The 18,180-nt window shown below is 37.1% G+C and overlaps 1 protein-coding gene across 7 annotated transcripts in view; it reads right to left on the bottom strand.

Moving 5' to 3' along the window:
* Positions 1-937: 937 nt before the first annotated feature.
* Positions 938-18,180, bottom strand: part of POLK (DNA polymerase kappa) — a 34,623-nt gene continuing 17,380 nt past the window's right edge. For all 7 annotated transcript variants that reach the window (XM_061369568.1, XM_061369565.1, XM_061369570.1 and 4 more), the window contains 10 exons: positions 17,474-17,627; positions 14,139-14,354; positions 12,465-12,589; positions 12,123-12,289; positions 9,811-9,843; positions 7,873-7,969; positions 6,449-6,620; positions 4,034-4,993; positions 2,862-2,913; positions 938-2,714 (listed from right to left, as the gene is read on the bottom strand). In XM_061369568.1, coding sequence (XP_061225552.1) covers positions 2,630-2,714; positions 2,862-2,913; positions 4,034-4,993; positions 6,449-6,620; positions 7,873-7,969; positions 9,811-9,843; positions 12,123-12,289; positions 12,465-12,589; positions 14,139-14,354; positions 17,474-17,627 — 2,061 coding nt within the window. In that variant the 3' untranslated portion in view covers positions 938-2,629. The remainder of the gene's footprint in view (positions 2,715-2,861; positions 2,914-4,033; positions 4,994-6,448; positions 6,621-7,872; positions 7,970-9,810; positions 9,844-12,122; positions 12,290-12,464; positions 12,590-14,138; positions 14,355-17,473; positions 17,628-18,180) is intronic.

Raw genomic sequence — 18,180 nt, 5'->3', positions numbered from 1 at the left:
CCTCTTTATAATAAAATTACAGTCATCTTAACTTCCAAGATTATTAAGACCATATATGTCCATAGAAGAATTAATCTGACCGACACAAAAGCTTGTAAACTGAGCAAATTTGGAACAAAGCTATTTGCTCAGATTCTGCTTATCATACAAGAAGAAATTTTACAGTCCTTTTTTCCTTTAAACATTTTTGATGCAGTCAGGCTGTGATGTATAAGAAACTTCACACCTGATACACCTTGGTCTGATTAAGACAGTTCCATCAACTGTACTTTCCGTAGATGAATATTACTCAGCTGAAAAAAACTCTCTGAAAATAAACCCAGACTGAGAAGAACAAGTAACTCATTTAGCCATAGCTGAATCACAGGATTTCACTTATTGCTTCCTGTGAATCAAATGTTACAGCAAAATTTCTTTAGTTTCTTTTTTTCCTTGTATGATGACTGGGCTACTAATACAGAGCCATTGTTTGTAACAGAAATGTTCCTTTTTGAAGTAAGAAACAACAGACAACTTTGGATTAAGTAGGTTTGCCTACAAAGCTGGCACTAAAGGAGAAACAAATTTACAGCCTCATGCAGAGCATGAGTTACAGTGTGAATCTTAAACCAAGATCATAATTTTACAGTCTGGAAACACCAGCTGTTAGTTTCTAGTTCTAATTACAATCATACAATACTCTTTCACAGCCATATCCCTGGTCTCTTACCTAACTCTGCCAGTAGAATTCCACCTTATGTGCTCAAACTTTGCAAATAGCAAGTGTGACACACTTCTGAGCAGCCCCAGCAACATGCAGGAAAGACTGACACTAACAGAAATGCAGAATCCAGAGCAAAATGCAGAGCAATTTGTTCAAGCACATATTTAACTTTTTGCTAAGGAATACGTATTTAAAAATACACATTTTAAACAAATACACACAATGACAAGTTAATAATTATAGTCTACACTTTATTGAACCAGATAGATAAAAAACTAATAAGGGGACAGGTGTCTACTTTCTAAACAGCAGCGGCAGCTTAAGTCATTGTTCCCTCAGTTGCTTTTATGTTACTGAAACTTTCCAGCTCCCACCTCTGCTGGCTCATGCTGAATGCTCACCGACCCAGTTTAGAAAAAATCCATACAGTCCGCTTACACAGTCGAACTAGTCCAGCTGATTTGTTCTGAAGCAGATAAGGAAGCACTGACATGATTTCAAGTGACAGAGTTGTGGGTACAGTGACATTTGGCAAACAAACAGATGAGCAGGTAGAGATAGTGAAACGATTCTAGGAAGTCTAGAAACAAAAAAGCATGTTCTGGACTTACCCTGGGCATCTAAAACATACCATTTGTTCAAAACCCAAGCAAACTCAAAAGTTCTTCTAATACAGTTAAACGATAAAACAGGTGCTTCTATAGTAACTTCTCTTAAAAGATTTTGCAATTAAAAACCAGTTTATTTTTCATATATGGTTTGACACTGATTAATTTCTGAGAAATCTGGCTGTCATCATAAATTATTTTCCTGATATTTTATTATAATAAGATTTCTACAGTTAAGAAATTCATCTTGAACAGAAAAAAAACTAATCAAAGTATTCTAAACACTTGCACTTTACAGCTCCCTCCTTCCACATACGCACTCACAAAATACTGCTTATTCAGAATATAAAATAATTTTAAAGAGATAGGTATATAATACAAAAACCAGGATCTTGCATATTTGCACATAATTCATATTGTTATTGCACCATCAGACCTTTTATTCAGAGTAAATTTATCACTACTGACCAGTAAGAATTTCACAGTTGTGACAAAAATTGAAGTTCTCAGTCTCTCTGGAAAGGGTAAGGATTAAACAGCATCTGTCTCACTAGCCTGAACACATCCTTCTTCTATCAACAGGTTTATTGACAATTTTTAAATAAGTCAAGACATCCTGCATCTCATCACAATGAATGCTTCAGGGCTGGCCCATCAACTCTTACTGAAGACATTTTCAATGACAACAATGAAAGCCAGATAGTGCTCTAAGTTTTTGCTCTTTTCCTTTGAAACTGCAAGATCAAGCTATTTTTGTATCTACTGAGAAGACACGACATTCATAGGCTGAAATCAAGCAACTCAGGTCATCTTTGTTACCACACAGATCATACCTCAATTAAATTTGGTGTTGAATTGTCCAAGGAAGCATCTATCTGAGCTACTATGGCTACCATGGCCAATACAACCAACAGAGAAGATGGCAGGTAGGTGTGGGAAGAGGGCCTTCAGTAAGCACAGCATGGTACCCTAGCTAATGATTCCTACTTTCCACAGAGCTTGCCCTACAGTCTTGCTTAATGGCAGCTCTACTCTCACTGTTCTGTTTAACAGCGGAGAGAATTCATGAGGCTGTGCTAGCAAATTTTGATTCTCAGGAACAGCTGGAAAAAACCCTCAATATTATTCTCAAAAAAACCCCACACAAACAAATAAAATTACCTCAGCTGAAGCTCTTTCTACCTCAGTCATCATGTTTACATAGGCATGCAATGACTCCAAAGTGATTGGCACCTCAGTCCAGCCTACCATCAATGCTAAATTAATTTGCAGGATAAAACATTATGAAATACTTCATATAGAATATGCTGCTACACAGTCATTTAAAAAACATTTCAATTGTACGCTTGGAATTGCTTGATTTGGCCTTTTTTGATGCTGACTGTGAAGTTGTTAGTCCAGACCTACAAAAAAGAAAAAAACAAACAAACAAAAACCTGGTAAGATATTCAAATATACAATGCAAGTCTACACAATTTTTACAACACTGGATTTCAAAACTTTATTATTTTAAAATCACTTGTGTACTCAAGTTTCCAGAAAAACCTTACCTTTTTGTTCCTTGTGATGTATTCGTGCATTGCTGACCTCTGCTTAAAGCTCCTGAAAAGTAATTGGAAACCACCAAAATTATTTAATTCAGTAATGAAATGACACTTCAGAAATGACACACATGGCAGAACTTTAAAAAAAAGGTTTTGGTAAACTTTCTTTTTTTACATAACCTAATTTGATCTATCTGAGGGAGCAAATAACATATCTGCAGTTAGAGAAGTGTAGTTTATATTAACATTATTAAGAGAGAAAAACAAAAGCCTTTAATTTATTGAATCCTAAGGGATTGATTTGAATCTTCTTGTGGTTTTCTAGAAGTATTTTAGCATAATGTAGTTGATTTTCAAGGTGGTTGCTGAAAACTGTTTTGTTATTTTTTTTTATCCTGCAGGAAGGAAATAATCTTTGCCAATAGCAAGTTTTTTCATTTAAAACAAAGCCTGTTTGCACAACAAATAATACTTCTTGTAAAGTTTTTTTTGTGTAAAAGATTCATATTGTAAGTCTTAGTTGTGTTCTGAATATTCTAACACTAACATTTTAATTTCCTCTTATAAAGCTCCAAATTTAGATTAGTGACAAGGTACTTTATGTAGATACTTAACTACATGCACATATCCTCTAACATGGCCAAAGATTAACTCTTCATCAAACAGAGAAACTACTTGAGTCATACTGCTGGTCTGGCATGTTACAGGTGGAGTTATGTGATACACTTTATCAGATGTAAAACAGACTTGCAGTTCCTGCCTTTATGCTGTATCTCACCACCTCTCTGTATTTGCCAGCATGTTATATAATAGAACTTTCTGTCAACTGCATCTTTGCAACAATCCAGGTTGAAGATGCTTTCACTAGTTTTCATCTAAATTCCAGTGGCCTTACAAACACCCTTCTGAACATGGTTGGGGAGTAGCAAACATGCAATTCACATTGTAGCAAATGAGAATGCACTGTGTGACTAACATTGCATTAATAAATTTAGTCTGTAATGAAAACTAGTTTGATATAAAAAATGCAAACTCTTACATAGCCTTTACTCAAATTAATTTGTTGGAAAAATCTCAAAGCCCTTTTTGAAAAGTTCAAGGTATAGCATTACCATATTATTTTAATTGTACAAGCAGATAAACTGAATAATCCAATATATCTTAGTGAGCACACTCACCAACTCTGTTTGAGTTTTCCATATTAGAAGTCTTTGTAGGAAAATCTTTTTTTTCTGTCAGTTCCTGGATAAGGCCTTTATTTAAGCAGACGTCCACATGTCTGTTAAATGACACAAGACTTGTTGTTTTCTGTTCTGAATTGCAAACCGGACAAACAAGTACACTGTCTTCTTTGCTTTCAAAGAAACAGGATGAACTATTTTCTTCTGTATGTTCAGTCTTTTCAAAATGGTCTTGACTGTCTTGTGAAATTCTTTTGGGGAGGAGACACTGTTTCATACACATGTTTCTAGCAATATCACTGAGATTGCTAGGCTGTCTTTCTCTGTGAGGTTTATCAGATGTCATTTGAGTGAATTTTTCTGTGCTATTGCTAACAGAGTTCCCAGATGTACTTGCAGACTGGTCTGCTCCAGCTAGTTGATCTGGTTTATTTTTCTGACATTCATCAACATTTTCATTTTTATACTGTGGAAGAAAGTTACATGTATTTTCTCCTGAATCATAATTCTTGTTTATTTCCATGGTATCTTTAACAAGAGTCCAACCGAGGCACAAATCAATATGCCTGTTAAGCTCTTCCAAACTATTGCTGCTTTGATCCTCAAAGCAAACAGGGCAGGTGAAGATCTTACGTACATCACTAGAATCCTGCAAGTCTGTGACTTTCTTTGTTTCTTCTACAAAATTTGCTGATGATTTCCTATCATGAAACAGCTGCTTACCTACAGATTTATTTAGAGAAGGATTCTCACCATTCAGCTGTCTTGCAGCTCGCTTTTTATCAAAAAAACTCCCTGTGGTAGATGCTTCTGATTTGTTTCTGAAATAGTCTTTGTTGGACTTCCCTGGCTGAAGTCTAAGAACACCGATTTCTTTTCCTGATTTTAAGAAACTTGTAATGCTTTTCTGTTGGTATTTCCTCTCTTCTTCACTCAGAAATCCTGATACTCGTACACCTAATGAAGAAAACAAAATTTATGACATCAATTTTATGAAAACATAATACTAGTTCTAATTAAAACCTTTTCAGGTTGTCCTGGTATGCATACACTCAATAAAAATGAATTTTACCTCCAAACAGAGGCTATACTACCTGCAAATACTAACAACAGATCACAATACAATTTTATCAGACCCTGAACACTTGCCCAACCATATACTGATTTCAATATCCATGAAGTTTTAACTGATTGAATCATAACATTAAGACAGAACCTTAACATACATAATTCAGGATAAAAGAGTTTTGCGTTAAGTTTCCCTACCAATATTTTTTTCTTAAGCATATTCTAATATAACCGACAAATAATTTTCATGTATCACTGACAAGTTCAAGCAGAATTTATCAGCACGTGAAACAACGGGTCTCAGAATCAAGACACAAGTCTATTTTGCAGAGACGTTCAATTTTATTGCAGAACATAGCATTTGCAAATCTATAAGCACTTCTATTTAAAACATTTGTTTCTAAAACAGGTTATGAAAGGGAACTATGTGGTGCTGTGGTGCAAAGCAGATTTAAAAGTTCTTTCAAGACAGCAGAATTAAGCACTGCTATGCATTAAGATCCTACTTTTGTACCAGTGTGTGTTGTTCCAGGGCTAACAGGTGGTAAGGAAAGTAAAACGTCGATTAGTAAAACATTTCTCAGCCAGGACCATTCAGGACTCCACAACTGATTCTACTTTGCAAGAAAGAATGAAGCAGTGTGCACTCGCAGTGAAGAAAGGCAACTATATCCTGGGCTGCATCAGAAGCAGCATGGTCAGCAGGCTGGAGGACTTGATTCTGCTCCTCTGCCCTGCTCTCATGAGACCCCACTTGGAGTACTGTGTGCAGTTTTAGTGTTCCCAACATAAAAAGAACATAGACCTGTTGGGCAAATTCACACAAGGCCACAAGGATGATAAAGGGGCTAGCACAGCTCCCATAAGAAGACAGGCTGAGAAAGCTGGGGCTGTTCAGTCTGGAGAAGAGAAGGCTGCATGGAGACCTCACAGCAGCCTTCCAAAATCTGAAGGGGGCCTACAAGGATGCCACTCTTCATCAGGGGCTGCAGTGATAGGTCAAGGGGTAATGGGCTCAAACAAGGGAAGTTCAGGTTAGATATAAGGAAGAAGTACTTTACTGTGAGAGTGGTGAGACACTGGAACAGGCTCCCCAAGGAACTTACGAATGCTCCATCCCTGGAAGTGTTCAAGAACAGAGCCTTGAGCAACCTGGTCTAGTGGAGGGTATCCCTGCCCATGGGCAGTTGGGTTGGAACTAGATGATCTTAAGGTCCTTTCCAACCCTAACCATTCTGTAATTCCATGAAACCATTTATACCATTACTTTAGACTACAGTCTATTATTTTTATGCATTATAAGAGCTAACTCTGAAAAGGAAGAATAACTTTGAAATATTTTACCCATAAGTCGTATCCGTAAAGGGTGAGGAGCAACACTATCAATTTCTGTTCCTAACAAGTCTTTAGCAACAGCAAATATTTCCTCCTCAGTAGAAACAGAAGATAGCACACTTGAAGCTCTTGTTTTAACTTCAAAGCTCACATTCTTTAGTTTCAAGGTAACAGTTTTACCCTGGGATGATGGGGGTGGGAGAGGAGAGAAAAAGGGGAAAGAGAGAAAAGAAAAAGGTTAAGCGTGTCAAATACAGCACAGAAAAAAAATATTACATAGCATCTATATAGCCCTAAAGCTATAGTCAAGACAGTGTACCTGTGTACAGCAAGGGGCACTGCCAAGAATTTGTCTGCAAGCTTATGTGCTTGCTCCTAAACTGCTGCCAAAGTTGAATTCTCTGAACTGGGTCATTTGGCTATGGCTCCCAACAGACCATCTGCCACCAGTGCCTGTTCAATAGGTTTCATGCTCTGGCTACAGTCACAACTTCTCACCTGTCTACAAAACAATTATTTTCTTAACTTTCAGTGCCAGATATCTTAACTTTGCAGGGAAAATTACCAAATTACAAGAGATATCCAGTTGAGGATTCACTGAAGAGTTCCTTCCTCTTGCATTGTGCTATCAGAGCCGCACAGCATCTGTCTGGCACAGATATCCCCCTGGTCACACCTTCTAAACCATTTGTGCGATTTAGTGTGTCCCTCCAAATTGTAAACAAATGGCACTCCTTTTGTTCTGGTGCTGTTGTAAGCTTATCTCTTCATCTTTCTTAGCTGATGATTTCTTTTCAACCTATCATCTTTTGAGACAATCTTTTATGATTGAGGAAGACTAATCACAATTCCCTTAGGTCTTGAATGTCAATACCTGCTTTACCATAAAGACATCCATAGAAAATATGAACTGTTCTTTCCATATGAAAGACAGAAATTTGGTGAGAAAGAATACGGGGACTGCTCCCATCATTCATACCACTGAATGGGATGAATAACTTGTAAGCAAGCCTGGGACATGTGTACTTCTTAAAATACACTACTGGCTATTGACTGGATCCTGTATGAATATGAGAGAAACACAAGTGTTTGAACACATTAGTATCACATGATTGAACAAAGCATAGCTCACAGTGAGTTCCACTACTTGTTTATAAACATTACTTTAAGCATAAAATGCTTGCATGCTAAATAACTTGGTCAATTAGTTTATTTTTTTCCCACACATTATTACCTGAACAATATTAAAATGCTGCCTAAATCATTCAAAGCATCTGCAAACTAAAAAATCAGACATTGTATGGTAAGATGCTGCTGAAAGCACTCACGTTAATATACTAAAATAACATAACACGCTAACATAATTAAAATATTTAGTAAGTTTTAGTGCAAAGTGCTGTCACTTTGCAAGCAACAGAGAATAATATAAATACCTTAAGTCCCTCTTTCTGTAGGTCTTGAGCAAGGTCTCTGCAGAGTTCTCGACACATGCTGTACTGGTCTTCTGCTGTGTTCATTTCACTGAATGTTCTAAGACAAAGATACGATGTTTTTTCAGTATGAATCCTAAAAATTGCTCAGTGGCTGCCATCTAAAATTTTCTTGTACAGTTACACAAACCTGGATTAGTAAGTTATATAGGTTTGAGTGCTCACTTCAAGGAAAAAAGAATATTAATAGCCAAAATATACGGAAAGATTTGTGCGCATTTATACATTTCAAAATGTTTGCTAAGGCTTTCAAGTAACAAAATAATTTGGCTTTCAAATTTTCATGCACTATTTGAAAATGTATCAGATTTAAGGTCATTAATGCTTTAATATTTGCAAGAGAACACTAACACCAACCAAACTCATGAAGCCAGCTAAATAACTGGTATTTAATCTCCTTTGTACAGTGCTGTGTAGTATCAAAAGAAAGAAAGGATTGGAAAGTCAACATTAGAGCCATGTATCATAAATAAATAATGCAGATGCTAAGAAAAAAAAAAGTCAGCTAGTATAATTATGTCTAGCTTCAGAGGAAGAAAAACTATCTTTCTGCCAAAAATGCTGCTAACTGCTACCAGCAGAATTACAGTATTATTTTTCTGTTGTTGTGCATCTGCTTTTTAGTAATAACGTGACAGGAAAGGCAGCCTTCAGTTAGCAGTGGTTTTAAGAGAAGCAGGAAGTAAAACTTACTGCAACTAGATGCTTTTGGAAAGGTCTCACAGATCCATTATTTCATGCCAAGCTTTGTATTAACAAGTGTAGTCACTACAGTCATACTGCATTATACATCTCTAAGTTATATTCAGATTTACCAGATCATATTAAAAAGTCATCCACTGTTATGATTCCCATTTCCCTAAGAATGTTTGCATGCTACTGAATTATTGGGACGAATATTGTGCTGTGGGTTCCATGCCATTATTCAAGGAGTAATTTATGCTGTCCTGGCAATGCTGCAGTTACAACATTACAATACTGCAGCAACTGGGAAGTTGTAAATCCTGGGTTTGAAAGGGGCAGGATAGAGACAATGCCATTTCAGGCCCATCTCTTCCCCCCCATATAAACAAGTTTCATGATCTCACCCTCCCACTGACATCTCTGATCTAAAACTGTTTCCTTCAGGGAAAAAGGAAGTAAGAAAAGCTAAGGTACAAGAGACTACCCAGATTATCTGTCTGCCTGCAAACCAGCCCAAGACTACAGCCATAAAAACCTCAGCTTTGGTCATACAAAATCTTATGGGGCTTCCATAAGATGCCCACAACTACCAAGTCTGTAGGAATAAAAATCTTTTCTAAGATGATGCAACACATGAGGGTAGAGATAATTATTACGATGCTCTACAGATTCTCCTTGCAGTATTTATTTTTTAAAAATGAACTTTTGAGAATGACATACACCACCTTAAGGAACTTAACACTGGTAAAAACATTACAGTTAGAAAATAAAGCCAATATATATTTAACCATGAAAAATTATTGTCTGCTTTACAAGTCTATCTTATGTTATACTTGCTATGCATGGGACTGAAGGCTAATAGGCTGAGACTGACATTAAACTGGAACATATAAAAAAAAAAAATTCAATCTTTTAAATATTTTCACCCTGTATTGTGGCTTAAAGACCACATTGATGAATTAAAGGTATTAGGAGGATCACATGATGAGGGAGAGAACACACAAACTGCCAGAACAACTGCACAGTATTTTGAAGCCAACGGGAAAAAAAGAAAAAGAAAAGGGCAAGCGTGAATCTGTTTTAGTACACTAGTGGTTTTTTTAACATGTTACACAATGAAATTATATTTACTGTATACTCTATCTGGTATTATATAGGATTAGTGATTACTGTTTTTTCAATATTAAAGAGGCATACCTTTCAGTGCTCATACTTTTTCTTTCTCCATCCCTTTAAAAACAAAAACAATTTATTATACTCACTTTACCTTTAACTGTTACAATTCCAATAAACTCTAATTCAACCAACCATGATTCAATAACTAACAGCAGTATCTCTAAGATCTGGATACTAACTTCTATAAATCTTCTATATAAAATCTAAATGAGTATGAAATTGAAAAAGTTTCTTTACAAAAACCTTATACTGTAGATGAAAAGTAAAGACACAGATCAGGCAGAGATGTCAACAGTCTGTAAAAGGAAAAAAAAACCCCAAACCAAACCATCAACAAAACCCTGAAAACTCTTCTGATATCAGAAGGAGTCTTACTTAAAAAAAATGAATCCTATGCTGTGTCACCTATGACTATTAAGCACTGTATACTTGAATATTTATCTGAGGAACTGATTTGCTTTATGTGTAAATTATTGCCTATGTTAAATGATGATGTGTTAAGGCTTTTTTTCTTTGTTTCTTTCTTTCCATTTTTAATTGAGACCCCCTTTAACAACTTTTCTGCATGTAAAGAGTTTGCCAGTACATTTCTTTCTTCTGTTTGTAAATATTGGAAATAACAAGTTTGGTATTCTCAGGTTTTCCTAAAAGAAGGTACTCAAAGACAATGAACCTTTATATGAACCATTTACTGAGGACCCGTGTGGGTACATTAAAGGCTTGCTTTCTCCACATTAAAAATCACTGAAATCAAGTTTGTGCTCGTAAAACAAAGAAATGAATTTCTCAGACAACACCATTAAAAATGTGTTCCCCTTCACAATGATAATGCTGGGTTTTAAAATACTGGTGGGGTTTATTTGCTCCTTCTTGAACATTTGTGTGTGGTTGGTCCTACTGATCATTCTTCATGTGCCCTCTTTTCAGGATACACAGACTGCTTGGCCTGTTTTCCTGCTGCTGCTTTCCATGGCTCTGTGGCTTTTCTTTCCCAGACTGCAAGGGATGTTTTTTCAAGCTAAGCTGAAGAACGCATCAACCTGCTTCTGGCTACACATGTGCATCTTGTTGATGCTTCTGAGCTCTGAAACAGAGTAAAGAAAGCAACCAGCCCAAAACAAAACAAAACAAAAACAAAAAAACAAACCCAAAACCAACAACAAACCAACCCCTGTAAAATAAAATAACATAAAGTAATATAAAATAACATAAAAGTAACATAAAATGACATAAAATTAAAAGTAACAAAACCTAAATCAAATGGAATCATAATATGAAATCCTGTTTTCATTTGTAAGCCTTGTGATTTTTGTCCTTGAAAGTGGTTTGGGAATTGAAACCCCCTGGCACCGCAGCGAAGTAACAGTCTCTCCGTTATTCACCTCAGGGTGAGAATAGGGAATAGAATGGAATGGAGAGGCATGGAATGGCATAGAGTGGAATGGGGTGGAATGAAATGGAATGGACTGGAACAGAATGGACTGCACTAGACTAGAATAGAAATGGAATAGGTTACACTATGTTACACCTACAACTCTGCATGACAAGTGATGACATAGGTCTAAGGTGTCCACCCACAAAGGTGAATGGCTTCACGCTGACAGAAGGCAGATCTAGAACTAAGAAATTCTTCCCTGTGAAGGTGGTGAGACACTGGCACAGGCTGCCCACAGAAGCTGCTGCTGCCCCATCCCTGGCAGTGTTCAAGGCCAGACTGGAAGGGCTTGGAGCAACCTAGTCTAGTGGAAGGTGTCCCTGCCTGTGGCAGAGGAGTTGGAACTACATGATCTCCAAGGTCCCTTTCAACCCAAACCACTCTATGATTCTATGAAACATGGTAGGAGACACAGAAACTCACTTATTTTAACTAGAAATATGAAAATTTACCACCAAAGATCAGGTACCAATGCCTTTTTCATTACAACAGATCATAATCAATGAATGTATATTGGTTTTTATAGAAGAAACAGGACTGAATGCCTCTGCTTAGGATATCACATTTCTCTCTAGCTATTTTAATAATTATGAGGTTATCCTAGATGACACTGACTTTACTTCTTAATATATATTTGTGCACAACTTCTCTGACAGACTTTTTGCATTTTGTGTATTTGACATGGCTATACAAGCTTCTGATTTTTAATATCTGGCCATTGTGTACATTTTAGCACAAGTATAACAGTAACAGGTAAAGCTTTTAAAATATTAAGAAAGCCAAATTTTAGTATTTGCCAATAAAATCTCTTAAAAATATACAGTATGTAACATACCCAAGGAAAAATTTGTAAAATTAGAAACAGAAGGGGGAAAAAAATTACCAAAACAAAACATACTTTTCCAAATGTGTAGAACCCAAACCAAGGGAAATATCCAAGAAATTACGCCAAGATGCTTCTGAAAAAAGAAGTGAAAGCAGTGCCCTCTGCTGGTAAAGTTCTGAGCAAGTCACAATTCCAAGGGCTTTTAACATCTTCTCTGTTACTTTTCCAATACCTGGCACCTGGAAAAGAGGAAGTTCATTATGCTGGAAACTTTCCATTTGCAGATTTAATATCAATAGCAATTTAAATTAAACGCAACTGGACAGACTATGTAGAAAAGTCCCTTTCTTCAGTAATAATCTTGCTTTTAGAACATAAACATGATTGCATTGCAAATGTCATGGTATCTCTTACCTTTCTAATGGGTAAATCTTTTAGGAAGTCTAGAATTGCTTGTCTCTCAGGGACAATTCTGCACTGCCCATTGGGTTTATTACAATCACTGCACATTTTTGCTAACAGGGTATTCGGTGCTATTCCTTAAAAAAAAAAAAACCAAACAAAACCTGTATTTATAAAAAATGGAAGACAATGTTTAATTTCAACTGTCCAATGCTTAAAAGCACAAAAGTACCCTACATATTTGGCAAAGACAAAACATAAGCAGAAGAATGACAACAGCTGCTAACCAGATGTGCTACAAATCTGCAAAAAAAATTTGTAATAGACGTGAGAACATAAATGCATGTAGTAGATCAAATGTAATGGATAAAGTGTACCTACTATTTTAAGACAGAGTAACACAACATGCACTACTCAGTCATGAGAGGTTAAATATCATGTGTTTAAAAATAACATCAGTTACATTATTGAACAATTTTATGACGGTGATCATGATAAGACAAAAGGAAATAAAACGGTAGCTATAATGACCTCTTAATGAGGAGATATTTCTCCCTTGTATTTCAGCAAAAAGACTAAATTAATTTTGACAAAATTTACCAAATTCAAGTCTTTTGTGGGCTACCGTATTCAAAATAGTTTAAGTAATTCTATTTATTACTGATTACTAGTATTTCTTCAAGTAGCTTTCTCATTGTTTTTCATTTTGGGGAAAAAAAACACCTGATGCACTTATAAAAAATATGCCTGTTTTGTAAACATTAACTTATTCTTCGGAAGACAAAATTTCAGTAGACCAAAATTATTATTTTGCTACTAATCATGGGGAGGGCTGTCTCATCCCATACATGGGAGGGTCTTCGCATCCTGCTTATTAGCTGTTCCTTTATGTCTGCTTAACATTCAGCACTTCCTTGTTTTCCACATCTTTTTCATAAAGCTCAGCACTCCCTGACACCTCACTGACCTGGTACACAGAACAGATTAGACGGCATCCAAACTAAGTGGCTGGGGACACACACATTAGTGACCTAATCCAGATTAATTTTAAAATGACAGAAATTTACAGGCAGATTCCATGAAGTCAAAAGACATAAAACCTGAATGCTAAATATTTAAAAGCTACTGAATAAGGTATTAACTTAAACATGTTTTGCTTCTATGAGAACTTTTAAATGAACTTTGATATTGCCTTAAACGAGGAACAAATGTAGAGTTCGAAGTACTTAACAATATGGATCTGCTATGCAAACTAACAGCAAACAGCAACCAGTGACAGATTTGACTTGACCACTGGCTTTCAAAAACAATTTACACAGGGCACTAAAATAACAACTACCAGTGCTAAACTTAGCTCCTGAGCACACTGGTCATTGTTCCACACTACGTGTATTTCAAGAAGAAAGAAGCAAAAAGGTGACAAGCTACTTCCATGACTAAAAAAACACCCAAACTAACACAAAAACCAACCAAAGAGAACAAACAAAAACCAGAAGTGACATGAACACCCCTGACATCTCCTGAAACACATGAAACTCACAGTCTTTGCAGTCTTGGCAGAGTGCATATTTCTTTGCAGCACAATGCTGTGGCAATGCTGATTTCGTAAGTAATGCTCTCTGAGATTAGAGCAGCAGATATTGTGGAAATACAAAACATTATTATTATTCATGTGTGTTTGAATACCTGCACTGGCAGTCAGCTGAGTTTTCTGCTCAATCCTAAAGCGAATTTCCTTCACAACTTCCTCTGCAGAAGTTCCAAAGACAACTGAATTTTCCACCAATTGATCACTTTGCTCAGGATGGTCATTAATCAGAGGTGTGCTGTCTTCAAACAATACCGGTGAAGAAGAGCATCCACTTTCATTAAATTTGGCAGACATATTTATATCATTTTTATCTATGTTAGGCAGAAACAGAAATAATTAATTCATCTGTAGAAAACACATACTTTATCGATTTCCTTCTGCACTGGCTGAAAAGAGTTCATTAGCAGGTGGTTTTTTCTGTTTGGAAAAAAAAAAATAGCCAAAGCAATTGCATTGTTTGCTTTTCTGGGTTTTTGTTTGCTTGTTTGAGAAAGGCGTCATAACTGCTTTGTTCTTAATGTGATTTGAGCTTGGCTGACATTGGAAGAATTCACTAGGAGAGTAGATATAACTTCCAGAAAAGCAACAACGTTTACTGGCCTGTTGCTCTAGCAGCAGAAAAACATCAAGATTTTGGCATTATTTTTGTTTCCTATCAGAATGAAAGCCAGATGCTCCTTTTTTTTTTTTTGGTGGAAATAAAGATCCTTTGCAGCAGTTTTTTCAATATTCTCCAAAGAAAATCAGGGTTCTGGAATATCTGGTTTTAGAACTACCAAGCTGGTGAGCTTCTTATTTTCAACTACAGTCATGATAAAACAAATAATATCAGCAGCCCTTCGTCTGACTCCACAAACATTACTATTATATTTTCACATTCTGAGTGCTCAGTTGTGTTTTGGAAGGATGAAGATGATTGAGAAGTATGAAAGGCACATGACTACACTTAAGTGATATTTTGTAAAGACTATGCTTGTTCTTTTCTATTCTATTCTATTAATACTTTCCAGTCATAATGAATCCCTGATTATCCTCTTACTATTTAGATAATTTTTAATAGTTAAAATATAAATGTTCTGATTTGTGCATCTGTCAACCATTTGTATGATTCCTTGTTTTTTTTTAATATTCCTGATTGTGTATACAGTTGTGGATGTGGTTCCAACTCAGTCTTCTAAAGCCAAACGAAATTCAGTCATATCTCAAGAATTACCACAACTTCTGCAGTGCTCATTACTTTATACATTTTTATTCTTGTAAAACAATCATGAGTTGTGATCAATGGCTCAGTGTCCAGCTGGAGACCAGTAATGACTGGTGTCCATCAGGGATTGGTGTTGGGACCGACCTTGTTCAACATCTTTGCCAGTGACATGCACAGTGGGATTGAGTGCGCCCTCAGCAAGTCTGCTGATCACACCAAGCTGTGTGGTTTGGCTGATACGCTGGAGGGATGGGATTCCATACAGAAGGACCCTGACACGCTTCTGAGGTGGGCTGATGCCAGCCTCATGAAGTTTAACCATGCCAAGTGCAAGCTCCTACACCTGGGTCGGAGAAATCCCAGGCACAGCTACAGGTTGGGCAGAGAAGAGATTCAGAGCAGCCCTGCAGAGAAGGACTTGGGGGTGCTGGTCGATGAGAAAATGAACATGAGCCAGCTGCAGTGTGCGCTTGCAGCCCAGAAAGCCAACCGTATCCTGGGCTGCATCAAAAGGAGCGTGACCAGCAGGTCAAAGGAGGTGATCCTGCCCCTCTACTCTGCTCTCGTGAGACCTCACTTGGAGTATTGTGTGCAGTTCTGGTGTCCTCAACATAAAAAGAACATGGAACTGTTGGAACAAGTCCAGAGGAGGCCACGAGGATGATCAGGGGACTGGAGCACCTCCCATATGAAGACAGGCTGAGAAAGCTGGGGCTGTTCAGCCTGGAGAAGTGAAGGCTGAGGGGAGACCTCATAGCAGCCTTCCAGTATCTGAAGGGGCCTACAGGGATGCTGGTGAGGGACGCTTCATTAGGGACTGTAGTGATAGGACAAGGGGTAACGGGTTAAAACTTAAACAGGGGGAGTTTAGATTGGCTATAAGGAGGAAATTCTTTCCTGTTAGGGTGGTGAGGCACTGTAATAGGTTGCCCAGGGAAGTTGTGAATGCTCCATCCCTGGCAGTGTTCAAGGCCAGGTTGGATGAGGCCTTGGGTGACATGGTTTAGTGTGAGGTGTTCCTGCCCGTGGCAGGGGGCCTGGAACTTGATGATCTTAAGGTCCTTTCCAACCCTAACTATTCTATGATTCTATGAACTAGTGTTTACACATACTGTTTTTGCAGACATTTTCTCCTGTTTCTGTTGTGCAGCACTCTATTTTTTTGGAAACATCTTTACAAAATACAAATAATTGTTAGAACAGTAGTTTATTTCACACCTTCTTAAGCAAACTTACTAGCATTTTTCACACATTTTACTCAGGTTAAAAAGGAAAAAAATAATCCTACGAGTCCAAACCATTAGCTGCACACCTTTTATGCGCAGTTGAGTAGCAGAAGAAATCAACTTGTAAATTAACAAATTGTAAGTAGAGAGATATGGGAGGACAAATTATGTCTTAAGTATCTACACCTTCAATGAGTGCAGCTCATCTGAAACTTACATTATGAGTTACCCCCTTCTCCCGACATCTGGTAATGCAGTTAGCATAACTAATATTATTTTACAGGGCAAGCAGCCATTCTCTGAGACTGACCATGTAATGTATTCATTCCTTCTCCCCTCATTATCAGGCCCTGAAGGTCCTGTGCACGAAGCAGACAAAGGAAACAGATTTCTCCTTCCCCTTCCTACCAGCCTTGGTTCCTGGGCACGAGGCCAATTATTTCCATCCTTACTGTGCCTGAAGGTCCCAGGCACCCAGACAGCCTGGTGGTGTTGATTACCCTGACACAGAACAAGGATGGTAACAGCACCAGAGCACTGTCTGTAAAATCAAACACAAGTCCTAACAGGGAAAATGGACCAGAACTGCTGCTGGACAGGGAGTGAGACTAGGACCTGCCCAGGACACTTCCATTGTGTCTTCTGCTTCCTCCAAGGACTGAGTATTCTTTAATATAATTCAAGTCTAGGTTATGACTGTTATATTGATATAGCAATCCATGTATTAAGATCTGACATGACCCTCAGAGGATCCAGATGATCAGAAATTTTAAAGTTAAGTTGTATTAGAAATTCTGTATTACATTGCTTAAAGATTGTACTTCATTGACTCTGCTTGGAGAAATTCTGTGCTACTCTAATCATGACTTCCTATTAGGAAAATAAAGCTTTAATTGTAACTATTGTTTAGTGCCATCCTCATTCTGCCACGGAACCCTAAAAGAAATCGACTGTTCCCTCAGTCTCTGGTAACTGCATAAAAAGAGAATAACTTCCTTACCGTTCTCTGTAGTGCCTTCTCTGTTAAAAAAGAATCTTCTCCTATTTTCAGGCCAGTTCAGTCTTTCTTCCAAGTGCTCTGTTATGTTCAGGTAGGCTTCATCTAGGCCCATAGGCATAAAATTGGGATCATATTCAGCCAGTATTTCTCTAACCTTTATAAACACAGAGTGGAAGTCCAATTAAACAAGCCCCTCAGCCAACCAACCAAAAAACCATTGCAAACCCCCACACTTAAGTCTTAAATTATATTCAAACTGAAATTATAGCCAATGTTTTAAAGCACTGGTTAATGCTGCAGGTTAGAAAAATCTTCAGTAGATAATGTGTTTTCCCAGAAGACAATATAAATTAAATGGTCAAAATAAAGTATCTACCTTTTCTCCTCTCCCCACCCTGTTTTTTTTTTGGGTTTTTTTTTCCAAAAACGGGGGGACAATTTGACTGTGTAATGTTTTCTCTGTTAACTTTAGTCAAACATGCGCTTTATCTTTCTGAAACTGACTGAAGATAGGATTCACTGATCAACTTTTAAAGACAAAATGAAATAAATTTAAATATTTTCAATGCAAATCCTAAGAGAAAAACATAACAACCAAATCAATCTCAACATTTAATATATTACCCCATCAAACAAAATTGAAATACATATCGTGAAATCTGAGCTCCTTAACAAGTTAAAGTGCATTCTGAAATACTTGTATCTAT

The sequence above is a fragment of the Neopsephotus bourkii genome, unplaced genomic scaffold (assembly GCF_033783945.1).
Source record: "Neopsephotus bourkii isolate Nb327-2 ecotype Australia unplaced genomic scaffold, CSIRO-AGI_Nbou_v1 NB_1507, whole genome shotgun sequence".
In the NCBI taxonomy this organism is placed as follows: Eukaryota; Metazoa; Chordata; class Aves; order Psittaciformes; family Psittacidae; genus Neopsephotus; species Neopsephotus bourkii.
Note: the sequence above shows the minus strand (reverse complement) of the source record. Positions and strands in the feature narration are given on the sequence as shown.